A 25,899-nucleotide genomic window follows, 5' to 3' on the forward strand; every position below is an offset into this window, starting at 1 on the left:
GTTTGGAAAATTGAATGAAGAAAATTCATTTCACAGGAACCCTATAAGAGTGGTGAGACCTGAATAAAGGAAGAGAAAAACCTCTTCTGCCTTCTGCTCCAACCGTTCTTAGAATCAGAGAGTAGGAAGGTACCCTAGAGACCATCTCATGCAGCCGTGGTATTATATAAATAAGGATGGGGTTTGGACATGTAATTTAATTGAGATAGAGAATTCCCAGATGATGAAATGCCTTTTACCAATGCAAGGCAACATCTTCTCTGCGACTGGAGCCGTGATAGGTTAAGTAACTTGCCCAGGGTCATACAGCCAGTGTGTGTCACAATCAGCTCTCCTGGTTCCAAGGCTGGCCCTCTATCCACTATACCATGGTGCCTCTTGTTTTATAAATGAGGAAACTAAACCCCATAGAGGCTTCTGAAGGTTCTTTCACCTACTAAAGGTAAGAGGTAGAATCCAGGTGTCTTGGCTCCCAGTTCAGTGCTCTTTTCATTGAACCATTCTGCTTCCAACCCTCTGTTCTAATTAACAGAAGGATAATGCACTTGATGATAACACTGGTTGCTTTAACTGTACTTTGACCCTTAAACTTTTGCTTATAAATCATGACTCCGTAGACCTACCTTTATCACTGCTCTATCTCTAAAACTAGAGAGTGACTTTCCTTTATGTAAATTGCTGTTAATGTTTGATCCCTCATTATCCCATCTCTTCTGTACATATTTGTCAATTCTTAGCTTCTTGCTTGGACAGTGTATAATCTGGGAATAACTATACTGTGCCTGGGAGAAAGTCTTGATATACATTTCTGAGACTACAGCTCTTGCTGTTGAGAAAATGTCTTCTCTACTTTTAGTTTATTACAGTGTCAAGACCTGAGTTACACTTTCAGCCTCAGATACTTCCATTAAGTTGGGGAAAGTTCAAATATTCCACATGGCAGCCTATAGCATGGTGGCCAAGGTAACACACAGTTTGACTTTAAGTAGCATGGTTTATAGAAGGACCTATACATACTTCTAATCATTAAGTACCGGGAACCTGTGACTTAGGAGTGGAGTTCCATGTAATGTCACATGTGATGCCTTTGCCAGTGAGCTTGGCTGGGTCAATCATGTAGTCATGTGGAAACTGCCATACACCACTGAAACTTCTTATAGTGACCTTCAGCTACTCCTTCCCCCATTTTCAAAGGAGTGAATTGATGGTAAAATTTGAACATCACCTCTGACAGGCCACTCACCCCTGAACTAACCCTGAGCGTAGAATCTTTCTGGAATGCCACTGACAAGCTGTGTGATATTGAGTAAGTCATTTCACTTCTCTATGTCTCAGTTCTTCCTCTCCAAAATGAGTGGGCTAGCTGATTTCTTAGGTCCCTTCCAACTCTAGTATTTTGTGATTCAGTCCCAGTAGGATATAATCTCCTCAAGAATAGATCATGTTCCACTCCCAGCCCCTCATCCACAACTGGCCAAGTCAATGAAAAATTTATTCAGCTTGCATTTTTTACTTGTATTTTAATGTTCTGTTTTCTGTATACCTTAATACAGTGCATGGCAAATGGTGTTCATTACATATTTAGCAGTAGCATTGGTTTCATGTCCTCCAACAGAATCCTTGATATTATTGAGTGGAATATTTTAGTTACAGGATGAGGTCAATACACTTTTTTTTTCTTTTCTTTAGTAAGGATGTGGTTATATTATTCACAAAAGTTATTCTTCTTCATAATAGAATATTTACTCTATCAGCTTAGTGACAACAGCCTTGGAAGTAACTAAAATTGCTGTTGTCCATTGTTGCTATCCATATTCTATTGAGACTTGTTATTTCTTCTTTCTTCAATTTTGAGAATGTTTTGATTACTCCTTGTCCCTACAAATTTCTTTCCTTTTCCTATCTACAATGCTTGAAAAACTTTGAATGTTTTGTTCTTCTTGTCGTAGAAAGTGGCAGATAATGACACCAGCCTGAAAAGGTGGTATGCACATGTGTGTGTTGATTTATAATAAATTCGTGCTTTCTGTCACTTTGAATCCCAAAAGACACACAGGCAAATTGGGCTTGGCCTACATTTGTGGTCACCTTTATACTCCACTCCCCTGACAATCATTTATTTCCAACTAAGCTTCTATTGTAATTTATTCTGTTTACTTATGTTCTGTCCTTCATATACAAAAGTCATCCATAAAGCGAGAGCTTGGACCAGATATTCTCTAAGGCCTCTGAATACCATGATTAAATATAAATAACATATTACTATTGTACTTTAAAATTCACAAAGCCTCTTCCCCACAATCACTATGTGAGGTATCTAGAACAAATATTCTTATCCTTATTTTACAGATGTTTAAAGATTTTATTAGACTCAAAGAAATGAAATAATTTGGTTATTTTATGAAGTCATGGACCATTCAAGTTGGAATGGACCAACTGGCAATAGTAGCTTATGTTGTTAAAGTACTTTGAAGAGTGTAGAATCCTATGTAAGTGTAAGATACTTTTATCACTCTTTATGTGAAGATGGTGTCAATGATAGCCATCAGTAGGACCAGCCTTCCAAAGTTAGATGTTTTTTTTTTCTTTTCTTTCTTTTCCCTGGCATGCTGAGGTGCTCCCCATTCAAATTTCCCAGACCTAGAGGCCTGGGTATTAGGGTATTACAAGGTATTACAATAGAAGGAGCAATGGCCAGAGTACCTTGATTCAAATCCTATCTCTTTGAGACCTTGGGCAGTTGCTTAAACTATCTAAGCCTCAGTTTCCTGATCTTTAAAAATTAGAGAGTTGGACTAGATTAGAGGGTTGACTTCTGAAGTCCTTTATGTCCCCATTGCTATGACTCAGTGAACTGGGCAATCCTTTGATTTTGTTCTGGTCCGTATACACTCTCTCATCAGCCTGGCTTGTGAACAGTAGCATACGTTATTGAGATGGTCCCCTGGGGTTAAGCATGCAGCCCAGGGCAGCAGAAAATGGCACACCTATTTGGCACACACTAGAATTTAAACCAATGACCTTGGCCTTTAGCACATTACTTCTGATCAATCAACCACAGATAACTTATCCTGATCATAGCATGCATACATAGCACCAGAGTGCTTAATCCTTAAGACAAATATATTTCTTAAGACTACATAAGAAACATATTTGATAAAGAACTATGATTTTTCATATTTTAAAGTATAGCCAGATTATATATTAGATGATTTATTTGTACACAAATAAATTCATGTTTGTGGTATTGGCATTTAAGGGACTACTCTGAATATTATGACAATCTTATTTTCAAAATTTGAATTTAGTGGTATACAGTGATAATAACATTGTAGTGGATAGAACACCGACCCTGAAGTCAGGAGGACCTGTGTTCAAATCTGGCCTCAGACCAAACACTTGACACTTAACTAGCTGTGTGATCATGGGCAAGTCACTTAACCCCAATTGCCTAAAAAAATAATAATAATTATAATAATAACAACATTCTATTCCCTTCTCTAAAATCATGTACTTTATTTGACTTATTGGGTAAATACATAATGGAGCTTTTTTAGTTATTTATTTTCCATTTCAAAAAGGAGAATATGTCATTCGGGGATACTTGCCAGGTAATGGTAGCCAAAAGATTATTGCCTTCTCTTTTCCCAGCTCACTCAAGATAGAAGCTCATATAGTATGCAATTTAATGTATGCCCTGGAAAACAGGTGCTTAAAATGTCTTGCATAAGCAGATATTACTTCTACTTGGACTTTTTTTTAAATGTTTAACTATCTTAATGGCCTCATTTCCTCCTACTTTACATAGGAACATGTCTGAAGGTTGATTATTTCCTTTTTAAAAGAAAATCTTAATAGATGGAAAAGTGGAGGGTCATTCTTTGCCTTTTAATGTATATGCTGAAAACTGAAACACAGTGGTACAGGTTGTTAAAGAGTAAAAAAAGAATACACTTGTGTTTTCCCAACAGAGTTAAACAGCACTGATTTGAAAGACTGTGTGAGCAACAACAGCCTCAGTAGCAATGCCAGCCTTCCCAGCGTGCAGAGTTGCAGGAGACTTCGGGAAAGGAGGGTTGCAAGTTGGGCTGTTTCGTTCGAGCGTCTTCTACAGGATCCTATTGGTGTTAGATACTTTTCTGTAAGTAAGGAAGAGAGACAGTGAAACTTGTTGAAACAAGCAGAAGCATGTGTTTTTAGTTTTTACAGAATTTCCAAAGGGTCCCCAAGGGATAATAAAGTTCTTGGTACATAGGTTGAAATAATTTTTAACAAATTCTATTTTTTTTTTCTATTTTGTGGCATTGCTTTACATTGTCCCTCAATGGGCCCCATATTTACTCTGGTCTTGTTACTTCTACTTTCCTTGGAAGTAAATCGGGTATATTGGGAGATATCTTAAGTTTGGCCAAAGCCTGTAATGTTCCACAATAGTAATTTTTACAGTATTCTGGCTTGACATGCCCCTGTTCCCTCTTTTAGCCATGGTCTTAAAGACCTTACCCATAAACAGGGCAGAACAATGTCTCCCCTACTGGTTCACAGGAATTTATAGTGATTAGCAGTCCAGAAAGAAAAAAAAAAAAAAGATGACAGATTCCTCTACCTTATTCATTCGAGGTTTCACAGCTCCAAAGTCTGGTTTTCCCTGAATTTTCTGTTCAATACTTCCTGTTCAGACATGTATCGATGCATTTAGCTTTCAGCAATAATAAAAACTAATGTTAAATTCTTAAGAAATTCAAAGCCGTTGGAATAATTGATTACAGAGGTGAAGTGACCAACCCTATTTTTCCTGGCTCTGTACTTCTCAGTGGAGGATACCCACAGCACAGTAGTTTCTATGAAAGCTGAAGATAAGAAAAACAGGAGGGAAAGAATATGAGGAAAACAGGTGACAACAGCACATTAGACAAAAGCTTACCTTTCATTATTGAAGCTGCAATTTTAACTCTTGATATTTTTCTCTAGGATTTTCTAAGGAAAGAATTCAGTGAAGAAAATATTTTGTTCTGGCAGGCGTGTGAATATTTTAGCCATGTACCTGCACATGACAAAAAAGAGGTAATATCAATTATACATATGAAATAATAATAAAATAAGGTAAAAGAGCAGTGTTGTTTTCCCATGTATACTCTAAACTTATGAGTAGTATTTTACAGTATTTTGGAAGGTTAAATTTTAACTCATGTGCCCTAGAGTCAGGAAGACATGAGTTCAAATCCAGCCTCAGACACTTGCTAGCTATGTGGCCCTTGGGCAAGTCATTCAGCCTCTTGCTTCAGTTTCCACATCTGTAAAATGAGTTGCAGAAGGAAATGGCAAACCATTCCAGTATCTCTGCCAAGAAAAATGGGGTCACAAAGAGTTGGACATGATGGAAATGGCTAAACAACAACATTGTTAATTAATTAAAGACATTTCTTTTTTGATCCAATACATATTTAATTTTGATGACATGAGAATTTTTATAAAAGAAGTCTTAGGCAAACAATATCTAGCAGAAAGAATACTGAATTTTGTAGTCAGAGGGCATGGATTCAAAGGCTAGCTTACCTACTTATTAACTGTGCCACCACAAACAAGGTACTTCTCATCTTTAGACCTTAGTGTTCTCATCTAGAAAATGAGAATGTTAGACTATTCCTTTCTGAATACAAATTCTGTGATCTCGTGATCAGGAAGAATGTCATGACAAAAGGAGTCAACAGCTTGGTAAAGGAGGCACAAGAAATACTGAAGAAAATAGCACTTTAAAAAGCAGAATAGGCCAAATGGCAAAAGAAACACAAAAATCTATTGAAGAGAACTCCTTAAAAAAACACAATTGACCAAATGGAAAAAAGATGTACAAAAATTCCCTGAAGAAAAGAACTCATTAAAAAGTAAAATTAGCCAAATGGAAAAGGAGGTACAAAAGCTCACTAAAGAAAATAATTCCTTAAAAATTATAATTGAGCAAGTGGAATCTAATGACTCTATGAGACATCAAGAAACAATAAAACAAAATCAAAAGAATGAAAAAAAATTAAATGTGAAAAATCTCCTTGGATAAACAGCTGACCTGGAAAATAGTTCAAGGAGATATAATTTAAGAATTATTGGACTACCTGAAAGCCATGGTGAAAAAAAGAGCCTAAACATCATCTTTCAAGAAATTATCAGGGGAAATTGCGCTGAGGTTCTAGAACCAGAGGATAAAATAGAAATTGAAAGAATCCACCTGTCACCTGAAAGAGATCCCAAAACAAAAATTCCCAGGAATGTTATGGCCAAATTCCAGAGCTTCCAGGTCAAGGAGAAACTATTGTAAGTAGCCAGAAAGAAATAATTCTTTCCACAGTCAGGACAATGTAGGATTTAGCAGCTTCTAAATTAAAGGATCAGAGGGCTTGGGATATGATATTCCAGAGGGCAAAGGAGCCAGGATTACAGCCAAGAATCACCTACCCAGTAAAACTGAGTATAATCCTTCAGGAGAAAAAAAAATGGAAATTTAATGAAATAGAAGACTTTGGAGCATTCCTTATAAATACAAGACTGAAGAGAAGCATCCAATGATAAACAGTCGAAAGAGCTATCATAAGAGATTCAATAAAGTTAAACTGTTTACCTTCCTGTAAGATACATATATATGTATCCTCTAAGAACTTTATCATTATTAGGGCAGTTAGAAGGAGTATATATAGACAGAGGGCACAAGTGTGAGTCGAATATGATGGGATGATGGCTCAAAAAATAAAATTAAGGGGTGAGAAGAAGGAATGCACTGCGAGAAGGGGAAAGGGAGAGGTAGAATGGGGTAAATTATCTCACATAAAAGAGGCACAAAAGAGCCTTTACAGTGGAGAAGAGTATGGGAGATGTGAGGGAGGCACTTGAGCCTTACTCCCATCGGAATTAGCTCCAAGAGGAAATAATACACAATCAGATATAGAATATATCTTACCCTATAGGAAAATAGGAGAAGAAGGGGATAGGAAAAAGGGGGGGCTGAAAGAAGGAGGAGTGATTGGGGAGGGGGTAGTCAGAAGCAAAACACTTTTGAGGATGAACAGAGAGAGAAAGAGAGAAGGATAAACAGGAGGAAAATAGAATGGAGGGAAGTACACAATGATCATAACTGTAAACATTTTTACAGCAAGTTTCCCTGATAAAAGCCTCATTTCTCAAATTTATATGAATACAAATCATTCTCAAATTGATAAATGGTCAAAGGATATGAACAGGCAGTTTTCAGATGGAGAAATCAAAGCTATCTATAGGTATATGAAAAATGCTTTAAATCATTTTGATAAGAGAAATGCAAATTAAAATAACTCTGAGGTACCACCCCTTGCCTATTAGATTGGCTAATATGACAGAAGAGGAAAATGACAACCATTCTGGAGAGTAATATGGAACTACACCCAAAGGACTGTAAAACTGTGTGTGCCCTTTGATCCAGCAATATCACTTACTAGATCTATATCCCAGAGAGATACAAAACAAAAAGGGTAAGGACCTCAATGTACAAAAATATTTATAGCAGCTCTTTTTGTGGTGGCAAAGAATTGGAAATTGAGGAGATGCCCATCAAGTGGGGAATGGTTAAACAAGTTGTGGTATATGAATGTAATGTACTATAAGAAGTGATAAACATAATGCTCTCAGCAAAACCTGGAAAGACTGACATGAACTGATGCAAAGTGAAATGAGCAGAACCTGGAGAACATTGTACACAGTAACAGCAATACTGTATGATGATCAACTGTGAATGACTTAGCTATTCTCAGCAATACAGTGATCCAAGATAGTTCTGAAGGACTTATAATGAAAAATGCTATCCACCTCCAGAGAAAGAACTGATGGAGTCAAGGCAAATCAAAGTATACTTTAAAAAACTTTCTTTTTCTTTTTCTTTCTTTTTTTTTGAGGGGGGAAGGGTCTATTTTTTTTTTTACAACATGACTAATATAGAAATATGTTTTGCATGACTGCACACGTATAACCTGTATCAAATTGCTTGCCTTCTCAAGGAAGCAGGACTCAAGGAAAGGAAAGAATTTGGTACTCAAAATTTTTTAAAAATGAATGTTAATTATTTTTACATGTAATAGGGAAAAATAAAATATTTTAAAAAGCAAAAGCAAAGTAAGCCTTGCAGCTTCTTTCTGGAGTATTTATGTAGTTCTGGGGTTATTCTTGTTACAACAAGGTAATTAAAGGAATGAGCTTATAGCAAAAATCATGGTTTAATGGAAAGGGCAGTGAGTCTGTTCTGGTACTCCAGAGACCAGACTTCTGTTTCCAACCCTGTCATTCTCTTTCTGTGTGTCACTAACACCTCCATTTTGGGTAATCATTGTGATCTTCATCTTTGACACTCAAATGTCTATAGCACTCTAGGATTTACCCTTTCCTCACAATAACCCTGTGAGACAGAAAGGGCATGTATTATTATCCCCATTTTACAAATGGAGAAATTGAGATTCACAGAGAGAAAAGTCACAGAACCCAGTTAGATTTAACCCCAGGTCTGTTGACTTAAAGTCCACCACTCTTTCATCACATCCTGTTACAAATCTCTTTCCCTCCCTAGACCTTACTTTCTTCATCTGTAAAATAAGGCTGTGGGACTAGGTGATCTCTGAGGTGACTTTCTACTCTAAAATTCTCATGCTTATATCTTTAACTTTCAGCTCAGTCCTACCCTCAGCCATGAACTAATTTTTTTCAGGACCTGTCATGTTTTAAGTTGTAATGACCATAGATGACCATAGCTATAGGAACTTCTTAACCTTTGGACTAATTAAGGATAATGGTCAAGGATAAAAAGACTTAGATTATTCTGCTTGTTTCATCTAGTTTAATTAACTATCCAAATTCATCTTTCAACACTTATGTTGAAGGGCTTATTTTGCGATGTATGAGATTGTACAAATCATAGTATGCCATGGTCAGAATTTCTTTCTCTCATAACATTGCTTTTTATTTGTTAGCTTTCCTATAGAGCTCGTGAGATCTTCACAAAATTCTTGTGTAGCAAAGCTACCACCCCGGTTAACATCGATAGCCAGGCGCAGTTGGCTGATGATATTCTCAACGCACCACATCCAGACATGTTCAAGGAACAACAGCTGCAGGTAATTGCTTCTCCCAGCTTTTGGCAGAGTGAATCCGGGGCTAATGGGACCCTTCCTGTTAAAGTGTGCTTGTGCACAGTTTGGATTAACGGCAGTGCAACTGATGAGCCATTGTTAGTTAAATATGGCGCCCTTTCTCAACACCTCAAGTAGCTCCTGCCTTTACAATGGGAGTGAGAATCAGAGGAAATCCCTAAAAATTTCTGAGGTTTTGGGAGGGAAAAAAAATTAATAACCATACTTTTGTTCCATATTAACCTTCTGCTGCATAATAGAAAGAGCACTGGCTTCCAGTCAGGGTAGTTGGGCTCAATTCCTACCACTACTTGTGTGACCTTGGACAAGCTGCTTAACCCAGTGCCTAACCCAGTGCTTCCAGGGCTTAGCACAGTGCCTGTTACACAGCAGGTGCATAATAAATCCTAGCTGACTGGCTGGACCTCAGTTTCTTTATCTGTAAAATGAAAGGGATTAGACCTATGGCTTCTGAGGTCTATGATTCTGTGATCTTAAGTATTCTTATCTGTACACACATACATACTTATTATATATACTGTGTAATGTATGTGTAAGTACATGCTGCATATGAAATTATTTTTCTTACTAAAATAAATAAACCTTGTGGTTCACCTTGGAAAAACAAAGTGGGTGAAAACCCCATTACCTTGGTTATGATATGCAATTATATAAATAGCCTGTTGAATTAGCCCCTTAGTAATATACCTTTGATCTGCTCTGTAAATGGACAGTGAGCTAAGGCCAGAATTGAATAGGAGGAGATTGGCCTGTATACTATTTGGAAAACCGTGTGCTAATTTCAGTGATGCCAAGTTACTCTTTGTCACAGAGTGAATGGCCACAGATGGATAATGCATTTTGCATTGCATTACAATGTAACCCTGAAATATTAGAAGAACCAAATATTAGATAAATTTTCTTTAGGGGCTTTATGGAAAGTTGCAGAATGTACAGAGGCAGAAGGGTGATGGATAGAAAGCTGGACTTAAGAGTCAGGAATACCTTTCTTCAAGTCCTTGCTTCTGACAGATACTATGTGATCATAAACAAGTGACCCTGCTTCCCAATGCCTAAGGTAACTCTCTAAGACTAAACGACAGATGAGTTGCTGATTTATGTTAATGGAGGGAGTTTCCACACTAGTCATTTCTCACAGAGATAAAATCACAGCTCTAGACCTGCTTCCCCCCCAACCCCTTCCCCACCAATTATAAGAAAAAATGGCTGTTACTACTAATAGCTCACATTCATATGGTACTTTACAGACCTAAGACACAGTGTTCCCAACTATGTTTGCTGGACTCCTCTGGCTTGGGTTCAGCTTTAGAGTTTAGATATTGAGTAGCAGCTGCAGACCCCACTTTCAGTTTTCTAGGTCCACTCCAAAGCTATGGTTCAGCAGGGCCGCTGGATAGCCTGGAGCTCTTTATAATAGGTTTAGGATTCTTGAGGCTATAAAGTCTAAGAACTGACAATGTTTGAGAAGCAATTTACAAATTTGGATCTGCAAGATGGAAAAAGCATTTGGTTAGTCTTAATTTGGGATCTGGACACTTTTAAAGCAGCTCTCACTTAGAAATATTCTGTTTTTTTTTATTTCTCTTCATACTCAGTAAAGTAAAACTTATAAAAGGTTCTAAGTTAGTGGACTCTTGATAATCTGTTCATTACTGATGCTGTGCTTCTTATCAAACCCTGTCAGTTTTTGAAAGTAACAAATGAAAGGGCAGTTTTTAAAAGTGTGAAGTGACTGGGCAAATGGCTTTAGACAAATACGTAAATGCTAGAGGAGTTTTAGGAGGCCTTGACATTTGGGAGGAAGGTAGAGCAAAAACATTATCCTCAAAAACGGGGTTGATTGACGTATACTACTCACCCACTCAACATTTTAGCTGTAGGCGTAAGTAATGCATTTTAGACTTCATGTGTACATATGTTCCCCTATGTTTACTTTTCAGATTTTTAACTTGATGAAGTTTGATAGTTACACTCGTTTTCTGAAATCCCAGCTCTATCAAGAATGTATTTTGGCAGAAGTAGAAGGTCGTTCTCTACCTGATTCACAACAGGTCCCAAGTAGTCCTGCCTCTAAACACAGCATCAGTTCAGATCGCTCTAATGTCTCAACGCCAAAAAAGGTGCCGCTTATTATACTCATTGCAGATTTGAGATTCGATGTTAGTTTTTTTAAAAAATGAACAGTGTAATAAAAACTGAAATGAAAATCATACTTCAGTAAATGAAATGAATGGAAATTTGAATTTAGTTTTCCACATGGAAGAAAATAAGCACATATTGGAAGATATTAGACATTCAAATATAGGCATTTTTTTTTTTACTTATAAAGTGGGTTACATTCCTGGAAAAGGGGCTATATATCTTCTTTAAAAACAGTGTTCTAATGGGAAGTTATGTTTCTGATCAGAGCCTTGATGCCTATCTTTTAATTCAAATGACCCAGTCTATGACAACATTACATTTGCTTCTCTTTTTCTATTGCTCGAGATCATAAAATTCATTTCAACTCAGCAAACACATATTAAACCCTATATGCTAAAAAAAAATGTGCTGCTTGGATCCACTGCAAATTAATATTATCTGACTTCAGCTGGGTCATTTGAGTTCATTCCTCATCTTACTTAGCTTTCCTAAGCTTCCTGATTGCTTCCTGATTGAACTGAATAGTTACTTAGACCATTCTACTGTCCTCAAGTGCTCAATCCCCTGCCATCTCTCTTTATCAGATCTTTTCTTTCCTCCTACTTTACCAAGGAGATAAAGGCCATCCAACATGAGCTTCCTTTCTTCCTTCCCTCCTTGTTCTGAGGAAGATGTATCCTTTCTCCTTGCAAAAGCTAAGCTTCTCTAGCTGTGTTCTTGATCCTATTCCTTCCTAACTTCATCAGAACATAGCTTTGTTAATGTTCTCCCTTCTCTCCTGTGTCTTTCTGCAGCCTCCTCCTCTCCCTGTATTATATGCAGCTGTTCCTTTCTACTCAAAAGAAAACAAAGCACAAGACACGTCTTATAACCCTGCTGCTACTCCGTTAGCTATTCCCTCTTCTCTTTACTAAAAATACTTCCTGAAAGAGTAGCCTCTTTGTTGCCTCTCCTACCTTATCTCCCACTCCCTCCTTCACCTCCCCCCACCCCATATCCGGTCACTGACCAGGCTCTGTGGATTTTCTGCCATGACCTTCATATCTTTTTCCTCTTTAGCATTCCCATGATTACTACCCTTGCTCAGGCCCTATTACCTTTCATATGGGCTATTGTTTACAGCGTCTCAACTGGTTTCCTCACCTTAAATCTCTATTCTTTCCAATCCATTCCTTTTAATACTCTACAACACTACCAGATCAATCTTACCAGTGTGAAACTCTGATCATGTTCCTCCAGTCCTCAAAAATCTCCATTGGCATAAAGTCAAGAAAACCTGGGTAAGAGTCATGGGGGCCAGATTAAATACAGGAGCAGGGCCATGAAACCTTTCGTATGTTGGGGGTGGGTAGGAAGGGATATTATATACACACATACATATATATGTGTATGTGTATATATATATGTATAGGTATATATGCATATGTAAAACATATGTTATATCATATATAAACACAATATATATCCAAAACATATATCTATATACATATGTGCGTATATACGTACATATAAATATGTATATGTGTGTGTGTGTGTGCACGTGCTACATAAGTATAAACCATTGGAATATAGAGAAAAATGTCTAGTTTGTCCTCTGTTTGGATTGCCTGTTTTGATTTGTATGATCTTCTTGCTTTCCTGTCTCCTGCCTCTCCAGTTCATCCTTCACATAGCTCCCAAAACACTCTTCCTAATGCAAAGGTATGATTAAAAATAGCCTGATATTTAAGACCCTCCACCATCATGCTCCAACTTGCCCATATCTGCATATGTGTTATATCCTTACTAGAAGTCCTGTGCCATTTTCATCTTTGCAGCTTAGCACTTATCTTATGTTCATATGGGAGAAACTTAATAAATGTTTGTTGAATTGAATTAAAAGTTTTTAACATAATCACTGGAAATTTATTCCATACTTTTTTAAAAATTTGGTAGCCAGTATATTTTAACATTTTAAATAGCATTGACAGATGACATATTGTTTTAAAAAGTTTTAAATTTAATGGCAGTTAAGTGGAAAGTCAAAATCAGGAAGATCCCTAAATGAAGAATCAGGAGAAGAGGATGGGGAGAAGAAACGCAAAGGAACATTTTTTTCCTGGTCAAGGAATAAGAGCACTGGACGGTCCCAGAAGAAGAAGGAACACGGGGATCATCCACATGGTTGGTAGTATTGTCTTTTTTGGCTATATCAATTGGTCCGTAATTAATTTTGAGGTGTGGGTGACACTGTAATTTTTCCACCAAGCCACATGAAGCCACAGGTAGCTAAGAGAAGAAAGGAAGTGAGATGATTTAAATATTGTTCCATCTATGTAAATAAAGGAGCAGATTGATTTTTCCCACTGGCATACATGCATCTAATAGGCAGTTGGCCAAAAAATAAGAATAATTTCAGATCCTCCTAAAAACAAGTAATGGGTATGTATACATTCTAATTCAACTCTTCAAGCCCTGGCTAAAAATATATTTGCATAAGACTTATGTGTGCCTAGGCAAAGTGTATAGTTTATTTTTCAGAATTTTCCTAGACTTACTATTAGAAGAGACCTTAGGGAAATCTAACTTCTCTGAGACTCAGTTCTCTCATTTATAAAATGATGGGAACTCAATCACCTTTGAGAACCCTTTTAGCTCAAAAATGTCTGATTCTTTGAATCAGTCTAGCTAGTACTAATAGTGCTTAGCAGCCTCAGCTTCAGGTACTCCTCTAGTGCCTGGGAATTCACTGCCTACTTCTATCCATTGGTCTTAGCTTTGCCCTCTGGTACTAGGCAGAACAGCACTCTTCAGATACTTGAAGAACACACTAATGGGCCTCTAAATCTTCTTTTCTGTAAGGTAGAAATCCCTAGTTCCTTCAACCAACTTAACATTTTACTGAAACTAAAGTGGGGAAGTTTGAGATTTTTTTATCTCTCTATTTTTCACTAATTCAGGTGTAAGGGGGACACTTAACAGATTTCTGTGCTAGAAGGATACAGTGGATGGGGGAGAGGGATGGTGAAGGTGAGACTGGTGACATCCCAAAATAGAGGATGGCCCAAAGAGAAAGAATGGATGGGATTTTTGCTGGGCCAAGTTTGGCATATGAATAACTAACTTAGCCATATAAAATGACATGGAAAAAAATAAGCAGAACAAAGGTTTACACTGGACACTGGAAGGCACTACCAAGTGCAGTTGTGAAATTTTCTTTGAAGATTGAAAAAAACAGGGGTGGAGGAAATTGCTGTAATAATGATAACTCACATTTCTAGAATGCTTTAAGGCTTGCACACTGATTTAATCACAACCATGTGAAGTAGGTAGTGTCAAGTAGTATTATCCTTACTTTACAGAAGTGAAAACTGACAGTCAGACTCAGAGATTAAGTGAATTACCCAAGGTCACATAGCTAGTACAGCTAGTAACTGGTAGAACCCTATATGTCCTTTGCACAATAAAGCACAGCTTAAGTGAAGATCCTGCCAGAAGACCAAAGTCTCTTATATTGCCTCTAGGCTGAAATAGAATCATTGTTATTCAGAAGGGATTCTAGTGAGTAAGTATAGTATATCCAGCTAATTGATCTGAGCTATCTATGCATATGAATGAATTAAAATTTAAAAGTGAGAATGAATTGGAACAAGGCAATTTGATATTTGCAAGAGCTCTGGATTAATTAAGAGCAAGGAAATCTGACTCAGCCCTAGCTCTGTCACTAATTTCCTGTATGACTTTGGGCAGGGCCCTTCTCCACTCTGCATCTCCTTTTCCTTATCTGCAAAATCGAGGGGGTTGAACAGATAGGTTCTAACCCCTCGAGCTCTAACCTTCTGTATTCTCTGTCTTATGGTCTCTTCCAAACTCCAAATTCCATATTCTGTCTTTGTGTCCCACTCTTAATGTTCTGCACCTTTAGGGCCCTTCCACTGCCATAATTTTGATTCCTTAGTACAAAGGTTTTGTTTTTTTTTTTATTTTTATTTTTTTGGTTTTGTTTTGTTTTTTTGCTTTTTGGTGAGGCAATCGGGGTTAAGTGACTTGCCCAGGGTCACACAGCCAGTAAGTGTTAAGTGTCTGAGGCTGGATTTGAACTCAGATTCTCCTGACTCCAAGGCCAGAGCTCTATTCACTGTGCCAACTAGCTTCCCCCCTTTTTTTTTAAGTTTTTTTTTTTTTAAGGCAATTGGGATTAAGTGAGTTACCCAGGGTCACACAGCTAGTAAGTGTCAAGTGTTTGTTCTGTGCAGAGGTTTTTAACCTTGGGTCCATGAGAGCCTTCCTTGAATGGGAGAAAAACAATTATAACTTCATTTCATTATAATTGGTTTCTTTTGTAATCCTATGCATTTTACTTTATGCATTTCAAAACATTGTCCTGAGAAGGGCTCCATAGGCATCACTAGACTGCCAAAAGGGTCCATGATGCTAGGAAAAAGTTAAGAATGCTTGCTTTAGTCCTTTGCATTGGTAATGAAACACCCAACCAGAGTCAGAGCTCATTGTTAGACTCACTGATTTTGACTTTGTGATACTTTAGGCAGGGACTGGGCTGAAGTTTACCTTTTCTTAGCTGATTCTTTATTCACTGTAAGATGATAAGATTTTAAATTTAGAAAGAAAACTGCAGGTCATCCATTCTAACCGTTTACAGACTAGAAAAACTGAGTCCCATGGAGCTTAAGTGATTTCCCCAAAGTCACACAGTTAGTGAGCCTGAATTCAAAACCAGCCACTTGCTCCACATCTGGGGCATTTTCTGTTGTACTACTCCTGGCATATAGCTGAAATTTACCTTTTCTTACCTAGTTCTTCCTTCATAGTAGGATTGAGAATTTTAGAGTTGGAAGAGAAGCTACATTTTATGGATGAGAAAACTGAGTCTCAGAGTTCCCCAAGGTCACCCACAGTCAGGAAGCAGTTCTGATTCCAATTCTAGTGTCTGTTCTATCACATCACTCTCAGCAGTAGGCACTTAATGAAAATTTGTCAGTTGATTTATAAATAATTCTATGAAGGAATATATAAAAGACTAAGGAAAATAAAGTAACCTTAAACACTTTAGAGGTATTTGTAACATATACAAATGATTATTATTTTCTCTAAAACTATTAGATAATTTAAAATCACTATTCACTTCAGCTAACCCCTTAACCTCTACCAGGCAGTATTTTGTTAGCTTCTTTTGGAACACTGTATAACTGAAGGAATGAAAACTGTATTTCTTTTAAAATACTCAGTAATTCAGGCTTTTTTCACTAATTCTAACAGGCCTAGACCTCAATTAGTCCAAATTGGTGGAGTTTAATGAAAATGCTTTGAAGAAAAGACCTTTTGAAAACAAGCTATTTAGGAAGTCTGTCCTTAATGATCAAAAGCACGGGTGTGGAATCTTTAAGGATTATCTACTATGTTGTTGAGTATCTGCTGTTATTTGGAGGTTAGTGTAAATATAGTATTGAGATCAGAATTCTAATGGAATCAAGAATCCATTACTCAATATAATGAATACTCTTAATGTTAGCCCTTGAATATAGCTCCCTGGCTTTGTTTATCCCTTCAGAATTTTGAAAAGTATATTTTCAGCCCCACAAGAAAACAAATTGCCTAATCAAATTAGTAAATCCTTTTATAACAGTTTTTAGAAGGTCAGCATCTGTGGAGCCTGACCTGCAAAGTAGAGATTTGGAGAAGTATGCAGATAATTGTGGTTTTGATAGTAAATGGAAATTTCAGAACAAAACTTTTCTGTTGCTTTAGTGACTAATAATGCCGTCTCTAACTTTCTTTTTCTCCACAAAGATACTCTTCACTCTAATGGAGGATTACATCGACGTGAATCACAAGGTTCCATGTCTTCAGCTGCAAGCCTTGACCTGGTAAATTATGGTTTTTCAGAAACAAAATGAATTTATCCTTGAATGGTGATACAACCTTATTTATGAAACTAGTCATTGTCTATGCTATCAAAATTCACAAGGATTAAAATTTGTCTTATAACCACAAAAAACTGCACAATGTCCCAGTTTATTAAAGTTGGCATAATAGAAGTGAATGTTCTGATTTGGAAGGACGTTTTCTCTTTTATGTGCCAGTCAATGAATATTTATTGAGTACTTATGTACAAAGTCAACCAGTTAGTCAGCAAGGATTTATTAAGCACTTAATATGTGGTGAGTACTAGTAATACAAAGAAAGGCAAAGATAGTCCTTGCCCTCAAGGAGCTTACATTCTAACGGGGGATACAACATGCAAATACTTACATAGATACAAGACATATACAGTCAAGCACTGTTGGAAGTAAAAGCTATGGTCTCTACCCTCAAAGGAGGAGATAGCTAGTTGGCACAGGAGATAGAGGGCCAGGCCTAGAGTCAGAAGACCCCAGTTCAAATCCAGCCTCACCTGCATTCTAGCCGTGTGACCTTGGGCAAGTCCCTTAATCTCCTTTAGTCTCAGTTTTCTCATCTGTGCAATGAGGAAGTTGGTCTAGATGATCCTTGTGGTCTCTTCCAATGCTCAGTCTAGGATCCTGAGATCCCTGGTTCCCTTCCTTGGTAAGTATTCCTGCAGCCTGTTTGAAGACCTGAAATGAGCTAAAATTTGCTTTTTGGCAACTCTGGGGACAAGCAGAACAAAACTGAGGCCTTTTCTATGTGAAAACTTGACAGCTGTGACATCCCCCTAAGTCTTCTCATCTCCAGGAGAAATATCCCAAGTTCTTTCAACTGATCCCCATGGAGGAGTGCTCCTAAGCTCTCCTAGGAGGAAGGTTTTGTGAAACAGGTGTAACTTAGTGATCTTTAAGATTTAGTAACTTGTCATCTTGATGCTGTCCTTCTCTTAATATAGCCTAAGATCACAGCATGTACAAGATGTGCCCAAACTGCAGGAATTCACATGAAAAACCTGAGGATTTCAGGGACTTGCACGTGCAGTACAAGTTAATAGTGTCATGTGGCATCCTGAAAGGCCCCGGCATCCTAGCCTTACTTTGGAAATTGACAGTAGTAGAAAACACTTCCTCAGACTTTAAGGGTTTATAATTCTGGAGGTGTATCAAACCTTCTCCGCTGACACAGACTGCAAATGCCTATATCACTCAGTGTTTGGTCTTTGAGGGTTGAAGCTAGGAAATGTATTGCTTTATGCACACACAAACTGGGGATTAGCCTTGGGGAGTTCAGCCAGGCTGGTCCTGAGATAGCCGGCAGGCAGCCCATCACTTGGCAGCATCGTTGGCACAGCCTTCGGGACCTGTGGAAGCACTCACATAGGACCTCAGTAAAGCTGCAGAGAATTGTCTTATAGAAAATATCCTTATTCTTAGCATCAGTAGCTCACATTTTTGCAGTGTTTCCAACTTACAAAGCATGTTCCTCACACCAACTGTGGGAGGTAGGCAGTGCACAAATGATGATCCCCATTTTACAGATGATTATATTGAGGCAACTGAGAGAGGAGATTACTTGCAATTACAAGGTGTCACTGCTTGTTGGTGCTAGAGTCGGGTTTCAAAGCCAGGTCTCTTCTGACTCCTCATCCATCGCTTTTTCCATTGCACTACACTGAATTTTACTACTGTGATGGAGACCATTGGACTTGAAAGGGTCCGAAAGGCAGTGTTACCTATGGCTACTGGGCCGTTATTGAAACTGAATCTCTTCTTGGAGGTTTTCTGCAGAATTTCTATAGGAGCTAAGAGTCAGTCTTATAGTGGCTCACTATTGAACTGCAAATCAAGAAAATTTCACGTTCCTAAGATTTACACAGAGAGTTTTTTTTTTGTGAAGAGAATACTGGATTGTCATTTTGCAGCTTGTGAGAATGCTTCTCTGCTTGTGAGTCATGCCACAGGCCTTTACAGCCAGAGGAGGAGTGGGTGTCTGCTCAAAGATTTAGTGCACACAGGCCTTCCCCACACAAGAGCTGAGTTTGGAGCTGATGAAAAGGGTTTTGTGGAACTCTCCAGACAGGGTGCACAATGTCCAGTGAGGGAGATGCTAACAGCATTCTCTAGAAATCCTTTTGTCGTCCCCACCTCTGTGCCTTCATTCACACAATTCACCCCACCAGGAATGTCCTTCCCCCCTTCTTATCTCTGCTATTCTATGTCTTACCCATCCTTCAGGGCCTGACTCAAGATCCACCTCTTCCAGGAAGGCTTCTCCAATTACTCCAGCCTGTAATGGTCTCTCCCTGCTTTTAACATGTAAAGCAGTTATCATCTATTGCACTTAATTTTGACTTACTCATATATTGTTTTATATTGTTATGTAGCAGAGTGGTCTTAGAGTAACACCCTTGGCTAGTCACTTAGCCCCTATAACCTTAACTTTCTTCAAATATAAAATGGGGATAGTATTACTTACCTTCTATTGGGTTATTGAGAGAAAACCTTCAAGTGCTATAGAAATGGAGGTCACTATTAGTCATCCATACCAACATCTAACTGCCTCTCCCATATATCCTGTCTCCCTAAGATGACAGTATGCTCCTCGAGGACAAGAATTTTTATCTTATAGTTTCTTTTGGATAGTGTTGACCACGTAGTAAGTACTCGATTAAGAATTTGTTGGATAAATCGGAGAGTCGCAACCTGTCACTCACTGCTTTGGGGAAAGTAATTAAAAGAGACATTGTCTAGTACCATCTTTATATGTGAAGGATATTAAAATACAGTATCTCTTGGTTTGGGGAAAGGTTGTTAGGGAGCCAACCCTCCCTATTAATCCTTTTTTTGGGGGGTGGTGAGGCAGTTGGGCTTAAGCCCAGGGTCACATAGTACCACCTAGCTGCCCTCTCCCCCCTAATTAATACTTAAAATTAAAAAAATGGTGCTTGTGCTATTGCTTATAAATATTTACTAGGCCTTTCTTCATGACCTGTACTGTCTAGATTTGTTAAACTTCTCACATTTAGGTAGATAACTATTTGTTGACAATGAAACAGTAACTGTTTAAAGTCTAAAATACATTTAAGCTAGATGAGTATATCAATGTTAGAAGGTCGGTCACCAGGTCCCACATTGTTTTGAGCCTGGCCACTTATGGATGCCATACTAGGTGCAGAAGTCTTGCTACCTTCTTTGGTGTGACCATGTCGAGATAACCATGAATCCTTACAGCAGAGGGTCAAACTGAAGGCCTCGCAAAACTCCCAAGTGCCACCCAATTAGATGAAACTGTAATTGGGAAATGTTTTGCAAATAAATAACAATATAATACAACATTGATAATATTTAAGTCAGTGTGCAGCCACACATCTGTTTTTATTTGAACTGGACACCACTGCTTTAGAGTATCTATATTAAGCTACTGAAATAGATAATAATTTGCCTGACTCGATAAATGTTCTTCAGCTGAGATAGCTTCATTCCTGCCTTTAATTTTCCCTTTCAGTGCCTTATTCATGTTTCTTTTGCTCTAGTCGGAAACCTGTAGGGTCTCAGTGGCTGAAAAGGACAAGTCATCCAAGCACTGCTGCATAAACCTTCCTGATGGGACGTCGTGTGTGGTGGTTGTGAAATCTGGATTCTCAATCAAGGAAATATTATCTGGGCTGTGTGAGAAACATGGCATCAATGTAGCTGCAGTCGATCTTTTTTTAGTAGGAGGGGACAAGGTACTTGGTGTTCACTTGTGATTTTTAAAAGGATCCTAGGCTTATCAGTAGAGTGCAACAGATGGCGATTTATTTATCTTGTTTTAAAAAAATCTAGCAAAATATTTTCTCCATTCTGACTTTGTTCTAACTTTTAAAGTCTGACCTTGTTTGCTTAGTATTTCTTATGCAAACAATGTCTCTTGAAGTAGCCCAGATTATGAGAATTATGTTATGTTGCTTCCTGCAAGCTCCCAAAGCTATTATTAGTTTTAGATGCAAAGAATGCTAACTTTTCTTTCTCTTTTGATGGGCTATTTTTGAAGCTGTGCTTTTGTTCTCTGCACAGCTGTGCATTCCATTACATATTGTTCAATATTTCAGGGGAAGATACTTGTTCCCACTTTAATTTTGTTTGCTTTTGTTCTTTTCACGTGCCCTGAAGCCGTTAGTGCTGCACCAAGACAGCAGCATCTTGGATTCCAGGGACCTACGCTTAGAAAAACGCACTTTGTTCCGGTAAGAGAGGAAAATTGGTTTCAACTTAGCTGATGTCTCTAAGAGTTATTATACTTGCCTTTATGACTGAGTGAAAAGTAGGCATAACCTTTGCTCTGTATATGGCTCCTAAAAAAACTAAGCAATATAAATGACAGTGCAATCTAATTAAACCAGTTCTGCCCTCAATGTGCTGTTAGTCATCAAGGGCTGGACAGGAGCTTAAACGAAACCTGGCATGACTGGCCGTGGAGCAGAGAGGGCATCAGGTGTCATGGCAGGGCCCTGTGGGACTGGTGATTCTGCTCTGCTCTGCTCTGGGAGCATCTTCCTTAGAACATGCTTGATTAACCAGGGAAGAGCCTGGGAGAGGACACAGGACAGCAGCCTTGACTTCCTTGGCTGCAAAGGAATCTTTTGAGTTTCTTCTTGGTACCATATCCTAGTATGGAAGAAGAACATCAAATAAGGAAAAGCAGGCAGACCTTAGTTTGGATCTTGGTTCTGCGACTTGATATTTGTGGTACTCTACTGAACTTCAGTTTCCTCATCTGTAAAATGGATACAGCGATACCTGCATGCAACCTGCCTAACAGGTTTTTGTTTTGGTTTATGAGGAAAATAATTTGCGAACTTTAAAGTGCTATATAAGTACAAAGTACTATTATACCTCTAGATCTAAAGAGAAGAATTAGGTTAAATTTTAAAATAATTTAGCTACATAAGTAACTAATTGTTTTTCATGCTAGGTATTATATACATCATGAGGCCTTATTATAAATCTGAAAGAAGTCATTTCCAGATTTACTCATTGGTAATTTTAAAAAATTTTTTTAATGCATATAGTTGGAAGTAAGAAGGTATTGGGTAATGCTGACAGATGGCATGGAGCAAATGTCTAACATTATTATTGATCGGAGATGTCTTTTTAAATGAAAATTTTTATAGATTTAAATGTATTTGTTGCAAATAGTTTCTCAGCACCTTTTCATCCCTTTCCCCAGACTTGATCTAGTCCCAATTAATAGGTCAGTGGGACTGAAGGCCAAGCCTACCAAGCCAGTTACCGAAGTGCTGCGGCCTGTGGTGGCCAAGTATGGTTTGAATCTTAGTGACCTTGTGGTGAGGCTAGTAAGTATCTTTTAAATTATGCTGCATGTTCAGCATAACTTGCCTGGTAAATTAAATAAGTAAATACTGTTCAATGAATTTTTCTTATCTTGGCATTCTTCATTTTCCTTATAAATGATAATCTTCAGCATTTGGGAAGAGCCATGATTTTATCAGCATGGGTAATCTCTCTTCCAGTGCAGATTGCAACTCCTCTATACCTGGAGAAAGTGTTTCACATATTACTGCAGCCAAGAAAAGTTTATCTTCTGATCTTCTGGAGATAAGCCTGTCCAAACTGAGCTAGGTTGACCTGAGGACAACAGATACACACTCCATCCATGGTGGAGTCCATATTTGAAGGCTTGCCAGCTTGAGAGTCCAAGGTTACCTCCACCTGGGGATGAGGCATCGGAGAAAAAAATAAGAACATGTTGTGAAAAATTCTGAAGGCTATTTTGAGAAGGGTAGATCATTGGTGTTTTCATTTATTTTGGGCATCATGTGGTAGGCCTGAAAGAAAGAGCCTTAGAGACTGGGCTTCTCATTTCAGTTCTGCTGTTTGCTGTGAACTTGGGTAAGCCACTTATCCCTCAGAGCCTCAGTGTCCTCCTGTAAAACCAAGGAGTTAGACTAGATGATCTTTGAAGGTTCCCCCTGGCCCTCTTTGTGCATGGTTATCCTGGATCATTCACTGCATGGCTTTTATTTCACGTGGCTTTGGTTTGTCAGCATCATTCTGATCCCTCCCACTGCCCAAGCCATCACATGTACTGTGGACAGCAGGGAAAGGTAATTGACTCATTTTTGTTTTTCACCTGCACAACTATTCTAAAAAATGTATTTACTTTTAGTTATTCCCAGGCTCTTTTCCCACCAGCCTAACCCACCCCATCTGGTGCTGAAATGTGTTCCTTCTGTTCATTAGTACAATGGCTTTGAACTCTGGAGTACTTTACAGGATGAAATCACATCTGCTGCCACAGTGAGAGAGGGGTCAGAGTCTGTCTCTTCCTAAGAAAAGGATAGGGACTGGTTCTGGACTTCACTGGTCTAGAGAACTCCTGGGTGAGGAGTCTCCCTGTACCAATGCAGCGAGTCACTTTCTTGGCAGTTCGCAGTCTTAAAGAGTTATTTATAACACTGGGAGGTTAAGGGTCTTTCTGGCTTCAAGGCCAGCTGTCCAGCTACAATACCATGCTGTCCTAAAGAAAAACATGGAGAAAAAATTAATAGGGCTATAGTAGACTTCAGCCCATTTATTGAACTATAAATTTATCTCCCTTGCATAAAATAATGCCTTTGTTATTACTCAACGGCCACAAATACCTCTTTGAGCTAGTTATTTCAGATGTTACATCTTACATACTTTTTAGCCATGAGTTCCTCTGAATTGGTCATAGAATATCCTCTTTCACTCTTAATGTTGTATTTAAATTGAGTTCAGCGTCAACTTTGTGTCTTTTATCACGGCCCAATAGTTTAACATTTGACAGTAGGCATTCATTCTGTCGCGTATTTCAATGTATGACTGAGTATGTAATCATAGAATCATAGATCAGGAAGGAAAATTAAGAGATGATCATGGCCATTCTACTGCCAAAAACAAGATAAAATCATGGAATCTGAGGATTGGAAAAGACCTCAGCCTGCACCTGGACAAGAATTCCATGTACCGCTTGCCAGACATAAGTAGTCACCTGGCTTCCACTTCTGTGGATTCTTCAGTGATGGGGAATCTGCTTTCTCCCAAAGCAGGATGTGCTACTTTTGAAAAGCTCTAATTCTTAGCAAGTTTTTCCTTATATCAAGCCTAAGTTTGCCTCTTAGGACTTAATTTCCCGGCTCTGTGATGATGAAGAATAATTTACTAGGGGACATTTTGAATTGGTTGCTTCATAGTCTTTTCAAATCCAACATGTCCAAAACAGAACTCACTATTTTCCCTACAAATCCACCCTTCTTCCTAAACTTCTCTGTTTCTGTTTATGACTCGACCGTGCTCCTAAGCATTCAGGTTCACAGTCTCACAGCAACCCTTGTATCCTCACTCTCCCTCATCTCAAATATCCAATCAATTGCCAAGGTTTATTGATTCTTACTCTGCACTTTCTCTCAAGTCCATCTTCTTATCTCCATTCTCATGATCATCTCCCTACTTCAAGCTCTCATCTCTTCTTACCTGGAGTATTACAAGAGCCTTCTGATTGGGCTCTTTATCTCAAATCTCTTCCCTCTTCCATTCCTCCTCACATAGCTGCCAAAGCAACCATGTTGCTTAGACCACTGGTGTCCAATTCAAACAGAAATGGACCACTGAGCCATACGTAAAGATCCCTGAGAGCCTCATATTGAATTAAAAAACCACATGTTAACTTTACCTATATTGTTTTACTTTTATTTTATTAAATATTTCTCAGTTACATTTTAATCTGGTTTGGTTTGCGCTCAGAAGTGTTGTAGGCCCCTGGGCTATGTTTTGATGCCTCTGACTTAGACTATATGCACTAGAGAATAATAGAATATGTATATATGTAATTCTATATATAGTCTAACATAAATACATTGGCAAACTACAGACCCAAATTTAGTTAAAACTAAGTTCTACAAGGTATCATAATCTGTAAAACTAATTTTTTTTGAGACCATGAAATCTCAATTAAAAATATCAATTTAAGCTGATTTTTTTTAAAGAAACAAACAATACTACTACATATATACTAGCAAGAACTTAAGGCAGTATCTGGCACATAATAAACATTTAAATGCTCTGCCTGTCTGTGCCTCAGCCTGTTTATCTACTATACAATAATTGTTTTTCAAATGTAACAGTAGGAATGAAAAATAACCAAATTGATTTTTTAGTTCTGTGGCGTTCCTATAAATTAAAAATATTCTATAAATCAATAATAATTTAAGTCCTTGGACTGTCTAGCTGCCACCCAAGTTTTACATTTCAGTTGTCCGCTTGCTTGGCAAGAATTTATTTGTGCTATAAAACAAACTGTGATCTACCTTTAGAGTGGAGAAAAGGAGCCGCTAGATCTTGGTGTTCCTATTTCTAATTTGGATGGACAAAGAGTGATCTTAGAAGAAAAGGATCCCACTAAAGGAAAAGGTAAACACACAGTATGGCATTTTATTTGTCTACCTGTCCATCTGTTTCATCCTACCTCTCTGAATGTGCTGATTGACATTAATGTGGGTGGTCACCAAAGGCTGAGAGATACTTCTGTAGCTGCACCCCCCACCCCCTGCAAGAGTTGCATCCTGAATGCCCTGTAGGAAAGAGGGAAGCCCTTACTATGGTCTAATGGCATCCCTCAGTGGGCTTAGGAGAGATTACCTTCCTCAAGAATGTTAACATATTGGTCTGAATATTACTAGTTGCCCTTCCCC

The 25,899-nt window shown here is 38.1% G+C and overlaps 1 protein-coding gene across 2 annotated transcripts in view; it reads left to right on the forward strand.

Annotated features, from left to right (window-relative positions):
- The window catches only part of RGS12 (regulator of G protein signaling 12), a 219,357-nt gene that overhangs the window by 137,078 nt on the left and 56,380 nt on the right, over positions 1-25,899 (forward strand). For both annotated transcript variants that reach the window (XM_027836387.1, XM_027836388.1), the window contains 10 exons: positions 3,972-4,141; positions 4,972-5,064; positions 8,982-9,125; positions 11,102-11,281; positions 13,313-13,466; positions 17,091-17,167; positions 20,719-20,913; positions 21,338-21,411; positions 22,395-22,521; positions 25,522-25,618. In XM_027836387.1, coding sequence (XP_027692188.1) covers positions 3,972-4,141; positions 4,972-5,064; positions 8,982-9,125; positions 11,102-11,281; positions 13,313-13,466; positions 17,091-17,167; positions 20,719-20,913; positions 21,338-21,411; positions 22,395-22,521; positions 25,522-25,618 — 1,311 coding nt within the window. The remainder of the gene's footprint in view (positions 1-3,971; positions 4,142-4,971; positions 5,065-8,981; positions 9,126-11,101; positions 11,282-13,312; positions 13,467-17,090; positions 17,168-20,718; positions 20,914-21,337; positions 21,412-22,394; positions 22,522-25,521; positions 25,619-25,899) is intronic.

The sequence above is a fragment of the Vombatus ursinus genome, unplaced genomic scaffold (assembly GCF_900497805.2).
Source record: "Vombatus ursinus unplaced genomic scaffold, bare-nosed wombat genome assembly UNPS02014818.1, whole genome shotgun sequence".
Lineage (NCBI taxonomy): Eukaryota > Metazoa > Chordata > Mammalia > Diprotodontia > Vombatidae > Vombatus > Vombatus ursinus.